Consider the following 12,970-nt stretch of genomic DNA (forward strand, 5'->3'; position numbering starts at 1 on the left):
GGAGTCTGGAAACACTCTGGGCACCAAGTTCTAAGATGCCAGCCTGCCAAGGGCCAGCCGATAGCCCAGGAAGCAGTCCTTTCTAAGCAGAGCAGTCTCAGGCCTGCTCCATGAACTCTTCTCTGCACAGTATTATTCTAATTAAAACTTAAAAATCTGAAACAAAAATCACTGGGGCCCCTGGGTGGCTCAATTGGTTAAGCATCTGCCTTCGGCTCAGGTCAGCCGGCACCCGGCTCCCTGCTCCACGGGGAACCTGCTTCTTCCTCGCCCTCTGCCCCTCCCCCTGCTTGTGTGCTCGCGCTCACTCTCTCGCTCTCTCTCTCGCTAATAAATAAATAAAATCCTTTTTTTAAAAAAGAAAATTCCCAGAAAGAATAAAAATAAATAAATAAAAGGTCTTTATTATTAAAACTTTCCACAACACAGTTCAGACTGCACCCCCCATGTGATCTGTGAGGCAGACTATGTTGTAACCTGTTCAGGTTCAGCTATCCAGTACACAGCACCATGGGGGTGCTCAGGAAACAACTGTCAGGCAAAGGAATGGACAAACAGAGAAATGGACACACAAGCAGATAAACGAATTTGAGTTTATGACTCAACTCTCTGGAACAATCACCAACTAAAAAGGGAGTAAAATATCCCCCCAAACCCAAAATGTATATTTAAAAATCCATGACATGAAGCGGATGCTTTTCATCTTGAGAATAGGGCCCCAGGCTCTTACTCAGAGCCTACTTACTCTCATTTTGGAAATCATTCTATAACAAGCTTAATTATGCAGCCTCTAATCCCACAGCCATTAAAAAGGAGCCAAGTAAAGGGGGGAGAGGGACTATGACAGAAAGAGTGGGACTTGAAGGCATAAGAAAAAAAAAAAAAAGCAAACCCAAGAACTCCAAACAGAGAGAAGCCTGGGGAGCATTTAACAGAGCAGCAGCAGCTGTTCATACCTCAATGGGACCACAGGGCCCATTACATACCATAATGCTCAAAATGGGGGTAGTGAGTCAAGAAAATGTTAAATTGGGTAGGGTGCTCTGTTTAAGAAGGCAGGAAGCACCATATTTCAGAAAGGTTTCTCATAAAACATTTTTAAATTTTAGCAACTAAGAGTTTTGCCTACTTATGACAAAGATAAAAGTCAAAATACCCATAATTCATATACAAGATCATAAATGTTAATGAGTCAAAGAGAATGTCATGTTAAAAAATACAATACAACCTAAGCCTAATTTTAGAAATGAAAAAAAAATCAAATTTAGGAAAACAATACATTTTACCTTATGAATAAAAAAAAAACAAGGAAACAACTTTAAAGGTAATAAAAATGTAGTCATAAAATTTTAACATCCAGTTTGAACTCTTTTTAAAAAATGAGCAACTCAGCATATCAGACAGATATCATTATTCCTTTCTATAAGAGTCTTGTAAAATAAAAAGCTCTCATATCCTAAGTTTGGGGCACCCAAGGTGATTTAGTGGTTTGCTAGAAAGACTCACAGAAAAGCTGTTACACTAACAATTAAGATTTGTTACAGTGAAAATCAGCATATATGAAAGGCACATAGGGCAGAGTCCAGGCAGGACTCAGAGCAAGCTGCCATTTGTCCTTTCCGTGGAGGTATGTGGACAGAGCTTACCCTCCAAGCAACACTGTGGACAACACAGGTAAATAATGCCAGCCAGGGAAGCTCCCTGGAGCACCGGTGTCCAGAGTTTCATTATGGGTAAGGCACATGGGCAAGAAGGGTCTGTGTGGAGCCTCCAGCCCCTCCAGAGGTCAAGCTGATATGTCATGGCCCAAGGCCCCCACCAAAATTCACATTGTTAGCATAAAGTATCTAGCATGGCTCAAGGCCCCAAATATACAGACTCTCTTATCAGGCAGGATATTCCAAAGGCTCAGAAGTTATCTCCCAGAAAAAGGTTAAGGGCCAGTCTCTTTGTAACAGTGTAGGGCTTAACATCCCACACTTGCTAAGTTAACTCTTCATGACTCACATCCTGAAGAGGGAAACTGAGGCACTTCTGAGTTTAAAGTGAAGCATTGAGTTGGATAGGAGAAAGATGCACTCTTCAGCTGCCTACCAGTATTCAGAAACTATCAGCCAGAGACTTTCTATTCAAGTGAGGATGGGAGGCTTCCAACAAGTCACACATACACACACACACTCTAGATGCTGGGCACCCCTTGTCTCCATTCCCAGACTTAGCTAAATCACAGAGGAAAGGACCCCAAACCTACATGAATTTTAAACAGCTTCAAAAAAAAAAAACAACAATTTTAAACAGCTTCCTATGTAATCTGTACTTTTCTTGTGTCAAGAACAAGAGAAAATATGAACAACTGGTTAGGAATGTAATAAACAATCTCAGTAAGACTGAGAAAATACAAAATATTTTAACACAGAATTAACAGGAATATGTAGAACCTACATTTAAAAAGAACACACGGATGAAAGCTTAACTGCCTAAAATTCAAATGTTGTGGGTTGAGATTATCCGACCTTGAAATGGGAGGTAAAGATGAAGCCCGTACCAGCCTGTGCATGAGGATTTTCCCAAAGAATATTATGTTTTTCTCCCCTTGAAAAAAGGGTAAGATTCATAATAGATATGTTTAGAATACAAATATTGAATATATTGAATATACTTCCATTTCATCAAAGATAGGTTTGTAATGGTCAGCAAGAACTAGCCAGAAGAATGCTGTGATTTATTAAGCTTGTCTTCTGAACAGAGATAAAGCAGCTGAGCTGATACTAATTGGATCTCACACTCTTTTGAATGTGACTTGGCAGGAAAAAAAAGAGTGATAAGTCTAGACTCCTGAAAAGGTTTGGAAGGAGAGTGACCAGAGGAAGAACTGGTCCATTCTGATGGACAGAGGCTGGAGAGGAACATTCCAAGTGCCCTGAGCCAGGATACAGACTGAGATCGCTGACAACATAACCCACGCCCCCCCCCCCCCCCCACACACACACACACACTCTTGTCCTTCTAGAATCCTCCCACATAAGGAGTCTTTTCCAGGTCCCAAACAGCTAGAACCCAGGCAGGAAAAACCATTCGTAGTCAATCAATCCACATCTATCCCAAATGAGAGAAAACTTCTAAAAACCACATATTCAGGAATCGAAGGGATGGTCTCCTCCCTATCTTGCTAAATGCCTAGTGAAACTGGTGCCCAGTTAGGTAAACTAGCAGGAAGTGGAAACAGGCAATCAAAATAACTCTGCATTACTGGGAGAAGCTACTCTGGGGAAGTGAGCAAAGAACTGGCCAAGTGGAAAGAAGTATCTATTCTGCTGGGGCAAAGGAGAGGCCCATATCTTGAAGAGGTCCACTCTGTTTGGAGTTAGCCACAAATGCACATTTCTACATCGCAATGGAGTGTGCTCTGAGAATTTGGGTCGGGGGGAGGGGGAGAAGGATTCTAGAACTCCCAAGGAAATTTAGAGGGAAGTATAATGAGGAAGATCCCACTAAATGAAAAGCTGAATTACTTTACAAAATCACAATAAGTATTAAGTGTTGTGGGATCAGGAATATACATATAAATTAAAAAAACAGAAAGGTGATACACATTGGACAAGAAAGAGTGATCTGTACTTAAAGGTGCTAATTTAGGTAGACACTCAAATCATAAAATGATTAAATAAAAGGAACAAAGTAAAATATTATGATGCTTCTGCTATATAAAAACATTTGTGATTTAAATTTATCTGCAAAATAAAATTATCTAAGGAAAAGATAAAGTCAAAATACTCTGTCTATCCTGATTTCCATCAGAGAATGCCAAGTTCATGTCTATTTTAACATAGGCTATTTGTGGTTAGGGGGTACAAAGATGCAATAAAGAATCATCTGGATGTCCTCTAAGCCACCAACATATAAGCCAGGTAGTCAAACTCATGACTTTTACTGGATATTATTTCAAAGCCAGATAAACATCTCTATGGTGTATTGCCACTAATGGAATTCACTTACAAATTCCAATTTCTAAGAGAAAATACAATTCTAATTTGTCAAAAACATAGCCATCTCTGAAATTCTAAAAAACAAAGCCTTAATAATTTATGAAGTCATTATGGCCCTGATGATTGCACAGGTCACAAGAGAATTATAAAAAAGAAAGGCAATACTCATTTTCCCCAGGAGAGAAATGCCAAGTGCCATATTGTCATAAAAACACTGTAAGCACATTTATATCAGCATGATCTCTTTTCAAAACACACAAGGCTAAAAGGAAATATGAAAACTAAAATACATGTTGGCAAAGTAGTTGCAGCCTAGCAAAGGCAAATTCCTAGAGATTTTCTCCATGGTTTGCGACCTCCCGTAAAGTCTTTCTGGACTATCCTACCTGTATCAACCCCTTCCATGTCCCTCTTACTACCATTCTCTAACCCCTGACACTGTTTTACGTTTTACAATTAACTGAAACCATCTTACATATTTATCTGTTTACTGCTTTGTCTCACCCACTAGAATGTAATTGCACTGAGAGGCAGGGATCCAGTCTTGCTCACCATATAATCCTCAGTGCCTGGCACATGGAGATCACTCAATATATATTTGTTGAAAGAAAGAAGGAACAAATGAAGGAAAGATGGAAGGCAGGAGGGCTTTAAACCTTGTAGGCATAGTCATACAATCTAGTATAAATGACATCATCTACTTTTGTATGAATATTAAAATTTCCTCTTTCCCAAGAAAGCAATGGTGTCTTTCCCAAGTGAAGGATCTAGTCCCCACTTATGGTTAAATACGGAAAGAGAAATGCCCTCACTTTATGAAACAAGTCTCCAAAAAAAAAAAAAAAATTCAGTCAGGAGAAGACTACTTTCAAGACTATGAGTTCATTGATAATTACTTTGATATTTAACTTTTGAGAGGTGCCAATTTTAATTGATGTAATCACTCTGGACTTAAGTTCCAGTAAACATTGCCTCGTCTGTATGAACCTTTCAAAGAAAATTTTGTCTCTCTGCTGAAGGAAATCATAGCAATTTCCTGAGTATATATGGTTATCTTCCAGAAAAAAACTTTTTCTCATGAATCATCCAGATAACTTGGTTATATTAGTGGTATTGCAACTACCTTAGGGAAGAGAAGCTGAAGGAGGCAAGGAGAGGAGAAGTGAGAACATGTGCACCAAGTGCCACAGAGCCAAGATTTCATTATAAGTATATACTAATCCCAAGAACCAGACTGCGAAGTGCCAATACCACCAATTTGAACATGCAGAGTTTTCTCAAGCTGGTATCAGAAGAGGAACTCAAAAAGGTTGCAAGCATGAGGGAGGTTTGATAACGGTAGCTGATATAAAGATGAAGGGACCCATGAAAAGATATGTAGGCACCTAATGGGATGTAGGGTGGTACAGAAACAGGGACTTTGGACCTACAATTATGTACTGGGGTGAATAATAGCCCCAAGTGATATATATGTCCAAGTCCTAACCCCCAGGACCTGTGAATGGGACCTTATTTTGAAGAGGCTTTATAGATGTGGATAATTTAGGGTAGGTCTTAAACATAACAACAGATGTCCTTACAGGCAAATTCGAGGCAGACAAAGGAGAAGGCCATGTGAAGACAGAGATTGGGGTGGACACTGCTATAAACCCAAGAATGCAGGCAGTCATCAGAAGCCAGAAGAGAGGCATGGTTTTTCCCTCAGAGCCTCCCAAAGGAACCAACACTGCCAAGTCTTTGAACGTCTGACCTCCTGAACTGTCAAAGAATAAATTTCTGTTGTTTTAAGCCAGTCGGTGTGTGGTAATTCAGCCTTAAGAAACTAATGCAGACTACAAGAAACTGATTCTGCCAATAACCTGACTGAGCCTAGAAGCAGCTTCCTCCCATAGTCTTCAAGCAAGGACTCAGACCAGCAGACACCTGACCTCAGTGGCATGAGATCCTGAATAGAGAACCCAGTCACACTGTGTCAGACTTCCAACCTACATAGCTAAGCACATGTTGATTTAAGCCACTAAGTGTGTGATAATTCATTATGCATCAATATGCATCTAATGGAACAGTTAAGAGTTTAATATTCTAATAATTATTATATTTGTTAATACTCATAATGCAAAGTTACATAAAAGTTTTGATGGTGAGCATCTTTTTCTTGTTCCTGATCTTAACAGAAAAGCCCTTGAGTAGTATTTCAAAACTGATCAGAAGAGTTCTGGAAGATGTTACTAGGATAAGCCATAGGAAATAGTGTCTCAACATCATAAAATGTTGAGAAACAGTGAGCTTCAGAAAGTTAAATGGGTGAATTGTGGAATTCAAAAGCCAAGGGATAGTAAACACACAGAACATTTCAGAAAGAACATGTGTTCTGTGGCAGGTTTATGAACATTACACAGGCACACTGTTGAAGGAAGTTGGCTTCAATATTTAATTTATACTTAACTAAACCTTTCTATTTACAGGACTTACAGACTTCTTCAGTTAAAAAAGAGTAATTTCTGAAACATTTGGCTCTACCAGACAGTACATGTTCCATAAGGGCTGTGCCTATCTTGGTCATTATTATATCCCCAGAAACTAAAAATATGTGGATATAGTAAGATGTACTCAATTAGGATCGGTGAACAAATAAGCTGGTTAAGAGAAAAAACAAAAAAATAAATAAAATTAAAAATTAAAATTAAAAAAAGAGAGAGAAAAAACATTCTCTCCCCAGCTCACTTCACGTAACTATCACATGCAGGTATCCCCTGGAAATAAGTTGGCCTGTTTACTGTTCACTAGTCTGCCCCTTCCACACCTTTGCTTACCCCATTCTTGCCTAGAAGATCTACTCCTTTTCTATGTAATCCTACCTAGATTTCAAAGTCTAACTGAAATACCACCTATCAACGGTGTAATAATTCTCCACATAGAAAAGGCACTAAACAAATATTTACAACTAAAGTTCATCTCTTCAGAAAGCAAAGCATGTATACTGTGAAGAGGTGACAATTCTTTTACATTAATTTATTAATTTATATAGAAAGCAATCCATCCATGATATTTATGATAGATGAGGTGATGGTTAATTTTAAGTGCTAACTTAACAGGGCCACAGGGGCAGAGACAGCGACATTTGATCAAACATTATTCTAGGTCTGGATGAGGGTAACATTTGAGTCAGTAGACTAAGTAAACCAGATTGCCCTCCCGAAGGTAGGTGGGCCTCATACAAGCAGTTCAAGACCTGAGTAAAACAAAAAGGCCAAGTGAAAGGGAATTTCTCTGTCCTACTGCCTTGAGCTGGGGCACTGTTCGTTGGCTGGCTTCAGGCTGGAAATACCAGCTCTTCTTGAGTCTCCAGCCTGTCAGCTTTCAGACTGCTCTGTACTCTATCAGCTGTCCTGATTCTCAGGCCTCTAGTCTCAAACCAGAACTACCCCATCGGCACTCCTGGGTCTCCAGCTTGCTGACCATCCATCTCAGGACTTCTCAACCTCCATAGTCATGTGAGCAAATTTCCTTATTGTAAATCTCCTTCTCTCTCTATATATATACACCCTATTGGTTCTTTTTTTTTTTAAGATTTTATTTATTTATTCATGAGAGACACACAGAGAGAGGCAGAAACATAGGGAGAAGAGACTCCCTGCAGGGAGCCTGATATGGGATTTGATCCCAGGACCCCGGGATCACGCCCTGAGCCAAAGGCAGACACTCAACCTCTGAGCCACCCAGGTGTCCCCATCTTATTGGTTCTATTTCTCTGAGACCCATAACTAATATTTAGTAAGATATTTACTCTTACAACTGAGTTTTCATTCATATCGCTAGCAGTTCTGATAAGCACCTGGAACACAGGTATTACATGGTATTTAACAAGATTAAATTACTATCCTCCCTGAAAATTTCATTAAAGCTTTTAGAAAAGATATCCACTCTTTCCCTAGGATCAACACCCAGGAGCTATTTAACCACCAAGTAAAAAGAGCCTCTCTGAGAACAATGCCACATAGCTGCAGGCAAAGCAGAGATGGTGAGAAAAACACAAACACACAGGACTGTACGCATCACTCACACCCCTGAATCCAGCTATATTTAATGCCAGCAGAGCTCATAATGTGAGCACATAATTATTTTCCAGATTAGTTTTGAGTGTTACCACTTGGAAATAAAATAGTTTTAACTAATACAACACTTTTGAGTGAAAACTGAGAAGCCTACTACCTGTCACCACAGAGTTATTACAATATTACTGCTGGCATTCTGTAAACTGTACATGACATAACATACATATGTTAACATAAATGTACATAACTCATTTATTTTATAACTGCAAGTTTTTATTTCTTAACCCCCTTCACCTATTTTGCCTGCCCACCCCACCTCCCTTTGGGTAACCAACAGTTTATTTCCTGTATCTACCAGCCTGTTTTTGTTTCATTTGTTTAATTGTTTGGGTATTTTTTTAAGATTTCACATATAAGTGAAACCATATGGTATTTGTCTTTCTCTGCCGTATTTCACTTAGCATAATATCCTCTAGGCCCATTCATATTGTCCAAACAGCAAGATTTCTCATAATTCTTAAACCATATATTTACCTACTCAGAGAAGAACATGAATTTTTTATGATTAACATTTCTAAACTTATAATCACCAAGAGTTATCACCAAAGACTAAACTCCTTGCCAAGATTTCTAGTTTTCTATAGTCAAAGTTAAATGAATGCATGAGGCAGATTTCATTTTTAAGTTTTTGTGAACATTTACTGAGCCCTTACTATATATACCACGTAGGCACAATCAGCAATATCTATTTTAACAGCCACTTCATACCTCTGATGTACTATTACTACTACTTTCGTACAATTACAATCTTCCTTTTAAAGGTTAATAGAAAATAATGTACCTAAAAATAATAGTAGCAGTGTTACTACTGTCAAGAGTGTGCCATGCCCTATGCACTATACTATTTTACAAGTGGTATCCCATTTAATTGCCCACAAGCATCTTCTGAATTATATACTATTGTCCCCATTCTACAGATTGGAAAACATATACTTCTATTTTTCAACTGCATGTGGTTTCATTTGTATTTTCCTCTGTAATTCCTCATCACTGGAAAAGGTAAAGATATATATTACAGGGACTACATATTATTTATTCCATCTCAAATAAGTAAAACAAAAGCACTGGATTATAGATTTAACATTTTTCATTTTGCAAACTCTTCCTAAGGTGGGCAAACTTCAGATAATAAGAAATTTTATTTCAAATTTGCATAGGTGTTACCAGTGATTAGTAAACTGTAAAGTCCTGTTAAAGGAAATCCTGTCCCTACCATGGGGGCACCTCTCAGGTCCTGAGAAATGCTTCCCTACAAGCTGTTAGCAGATATCCAATGTACATCTCAAAAATTACATTTTCCACACACACAAAAAAAATCTATCTTTAGGCATTTTCTTATCAGAAAGATGCATATAATTAAATATAGTTTAGAAGTGTAAGATGGCTCTGAAAGCATGAATTAATCTCAGAGAGAAGGTTCTAATCTTATATTTATTTACCCATATTAGTACAAACATACACACTCAGAGATAATAAATGGAACCAAAAATACATTTACTGATAGTTTCTCACTGAGAAAGCTCCACATAACAAAGTTTTAAATTTTGTTCCATAGAGATAACCACTTTCTTGCTTTGGGTATCAGAAGTATTCTTACAGTATATATTCGTTATCAGGAGTCTCCCTGAAACCAACTGCAGCAGTGCAGACATGAAAAGAAACAAGGGTCTGGCTCTATAAACTGAGCCATCACAGATCAAGTTCCAAGCGCTAACCAGTCAAGACAAGCCCCCTCTGCCAGGAGGAGGGCTGATACACACTGGCCACACACTTCATAAAATGAACCTTCTTAAACCGACGATGAGTAGTTGAGTGCTTTGGAACATAATAAGATCTGGTTGTTACATATTGTGGAAATTATTATTTTTTTTTTTTAAAGAGAACCAGTGATCTGGAGAAGTTGAACAAACTGAGGGGAGCATTTGGCGAAACTGTCACTCCTAAAACCTGCAGCCCAGGCTCTGAAGGAAGCCATGATCAGGCAGGTACCGGTGCAATGCAATCCAGCATTTGTAAAATTTCCTTTAATAGTGATATCTGGCATACGTTTTTCAACTTTAATTCCATTAAAGTTTTTGAGTTCCATTCCAGACCACCAGGGTAAAGCAAATGTGGCAATAAGAACAGGTCAAATGAACTTTTTGGTTTTCCAGCTCATATATAAAAGTTAATTTGCACTATACTGTATACTCTATTAAGTGTACAACAGCATTAGGTCTAAAAAAATGCACATACGCTGATTTTAAAAAAACTTTATTACTAAAAAACTAAAGTTTGAAACATTGTGGAGAATTACCAAAATGTAACCCAAAGACATGAAGTGAGCAAATACTATTGGATAAACGGTGCCAATAGACTTGCTCGATGGAGGGTTGCCACAGACCTTCTGAAGCACAATAAAGCAAAGCATAATAAAACAAGGTAGCCCTGTACTTTTGTTTGATAAGACTCACAGTGTGGTAGAAAAAAATTCAGTGTGCTTTTAGAGTTTCATGCATTTAGACTGGGTCCTCTCAGTCATCACCCTACTAAATGTTTGGTATGTGAATAGTGGAGTCAAGGAAAAAGATGATCCCATTGTATTAATTAATAGTCATTATTATGTGGTGTTCTAGCACCACCACCAACTCTCCCCACCCCACCAAAATATCCTGTTTATAAATAAGCTTTTTTTCCATTCCAAGAGTTTGGGGTGAAGGAAGATTTCTTTCCATCTCTATTATTTCAGAGTAGAACTAGGAAACATCCCAATTCCATGTTCCAGTAGTCTTGTAATGTTGATCCTGAATAATAAACCTTACCCCTCTGGGCACAAACACCTTTAAATCTGCATAGCCTCAGAGTCATGTGCCTTTGGGAAAACAGGTAAGGCTCTAAATGGATTCTCCTGGGTTCTATGCAGTGTAGGCACTGCTGCTTCTGTTTCTGGACCTCTTTTACAGTGAGTACATAAGCATATGTACAAAAAAATAAGGACATCGAGCCTCCAATTCCATCATTAGACCTAGTTTGAAGGAAGCATCCTGAACATCCTACACTTCTCTGCATGAATGCAGCACATGGGACTTACTGGGGAAGTAAGACGTCTCTAATGAGAGCCAGCAGACTGCTGTCAAAGTTGACATTCGCTTCCTTCTTGCCATCCCCAACCTCCTGGTTCACGAGTAAAGATGTGGTCTCTGAGAGCAACCGCAAGCTGAAGAGCCTCCACTCCACTTGAAAGAAAAAAAAATGCTAAGAATGTGAGTACGTGGAGACAGAATGAAGACAGAAGTGTACCCAACGCATTCTTGTTGACCATGGTCACACTTACCATTTTGGCTCTGAACCAAGGAGACCAAGGGTGGCAGGATGTAGTCAACAACCTTAAAGAAAAGATGTAAAAGACTTGGTTCAAATCTTTCTGATCACAACACTGGTATTAACTACTATCTGTGCTTTTTGCACTGACAGAATCACTAATCAAAAGAGGGGGTAGAATCAATAGCTGAATTTATCCTGGATTTAAGTTCTGCATGACATTTAATAAACCACCAAGCTCATTTAACTCTGAAAAAGTCCTCAGGTCAAAATGACAGTATGATCATCAAAACAGTAATTTATCAAACCTTCAGAATTTATAAAGGAACTTTAGTATATAACACAAAATCTGGTTGGCATGGGTTGACATTAAACCACCAAATTAATATATATAAGCTGGTGATCATTACTCTAGTTTAAACTACATAATCAAAATATTGGGGGAAAAGGAGACACTCAATCCTCACGCTTTATTAAATACATCAAAGAGCCATGACAAATTAATCTTGGGTGCTAAAGAGATTCAAAGATGTAAATCTACTACACAAACTACTTCTAGGATTTTCTCACTCAGAGCACAATCATATATGGTTTGAAATCTATTCTAAAATAACTAATTTATTCCCCTGGATGAAAATAAACAATAAAAAAAGGACAAATTGTTTCCACAGTCTCCCCCATTTAACGTTTGGTGACAATAAACAAAATTCGTGTTGTTTACATTTGAATTTATTCCTGATCCTGAAATATGTACTTGTTCTCCCTACACTGATAAAAGGGCAGGAGAAACGGATCACAGCCCAACAATACCATCTTGCTGTCTAAACCAATGAAAGGAAGCCCTCCACAGGTAAAGATCTTCACAACATGGATAACAGCCCATCAATGTCAACCTATTCTAGCTCCACCTTATGTAATAAGCTTATGTATAATATTGTATCTAGATATTTATGCAAGAACCCTAAGAACTAGAGATGTTTTGTTTACCCTCTTCCATTAAGTGATGTCACATCACTCAAAACATAGACATCATGCTGCACTGAGGAATCTGGACAGTTCTAAACTTGCAGTTATACCAAAAGCAAAAACCATGCCAAGGAAAGAAATGTATCCTACTATTAACACCTATTAACATGATCAACACCTATCTTAAAGATTTTGGATAAGTAGGACTGATATAAGTGATCTAAGTTTCCAATTCAAGTTTGAAAAACAGTTAAGCATGGCCAAAAAGCAAGATCATCAGAGAGAAGATGAACAGACAAAAATCATCAGTATTCCTATAAGCCTACATTGACCAATTAAATAACAGAAATAAGATACGATCTACAACTACAATAAAATTCTAAGGAATCTATGATATTATGACTTTTACAGGAAAAAATGCAGAAAACATTTACAGGTATGATCATCGATAGACTTCTGAAAAAAAGCTTCAGAGTTGTCACAATCATCTTTAAAGCAAGAAAAATGCTAAACAAACAAAATCAACAACTCTTCTCAGACACCTCAGAAAACTGAGGTCATGGAACAAACAACTGTCCCAAAAACCAAAGAGCCAGGCAAATA

The 12,970-nt window shown here is 38.1% G+C and overlaps 1 protein-coding gene across 2 annotated transcripts in view; it reads right to left on the reverse strand.

Annotated features, from left to right (window-relative positions):
- ULK4 (unc-51 like kinase 4) overlaps positions 1–12,970 on the reverse strand; it is a 589,543-nt gene that overhangs the window by 333,236 nt on the left and 243,337 nt on the right. For both annotated transcript variants that reach the window (XM_026000954.2, XM_072726539.1), the window contains exons 28-29: positions 11,415–11,466; positions 11,172–11,316 (exon numbers count right to left, since the gene is read on the reverse strand). In XM_026000954.2, the coding sequence (XP_025856739.1) occupies positions 11,172–11,316; positions 11,415–11,466 (197 nt within the window). The remainder of the gene's footprint in view (positions 1–11,171; positions 11,317–11,414; positions 11,467–12,970) is intronic.

The sequence above is a fragment of the Vulpes vulpes genome, chromosome 11 (assembly GCF_048418805.1).
Source record: "Vulpes vulpes isolate BD-2025 chromosome 11, VulVul3, whole genome shotgun sequence".
Classification (NCBI taxonomy): domain Eukaryota; kingdom Metazoa; phylum Chordata; class Mammalia; order Carnivora; family Canidae; genus Vulpes; species Vulpes vulpes.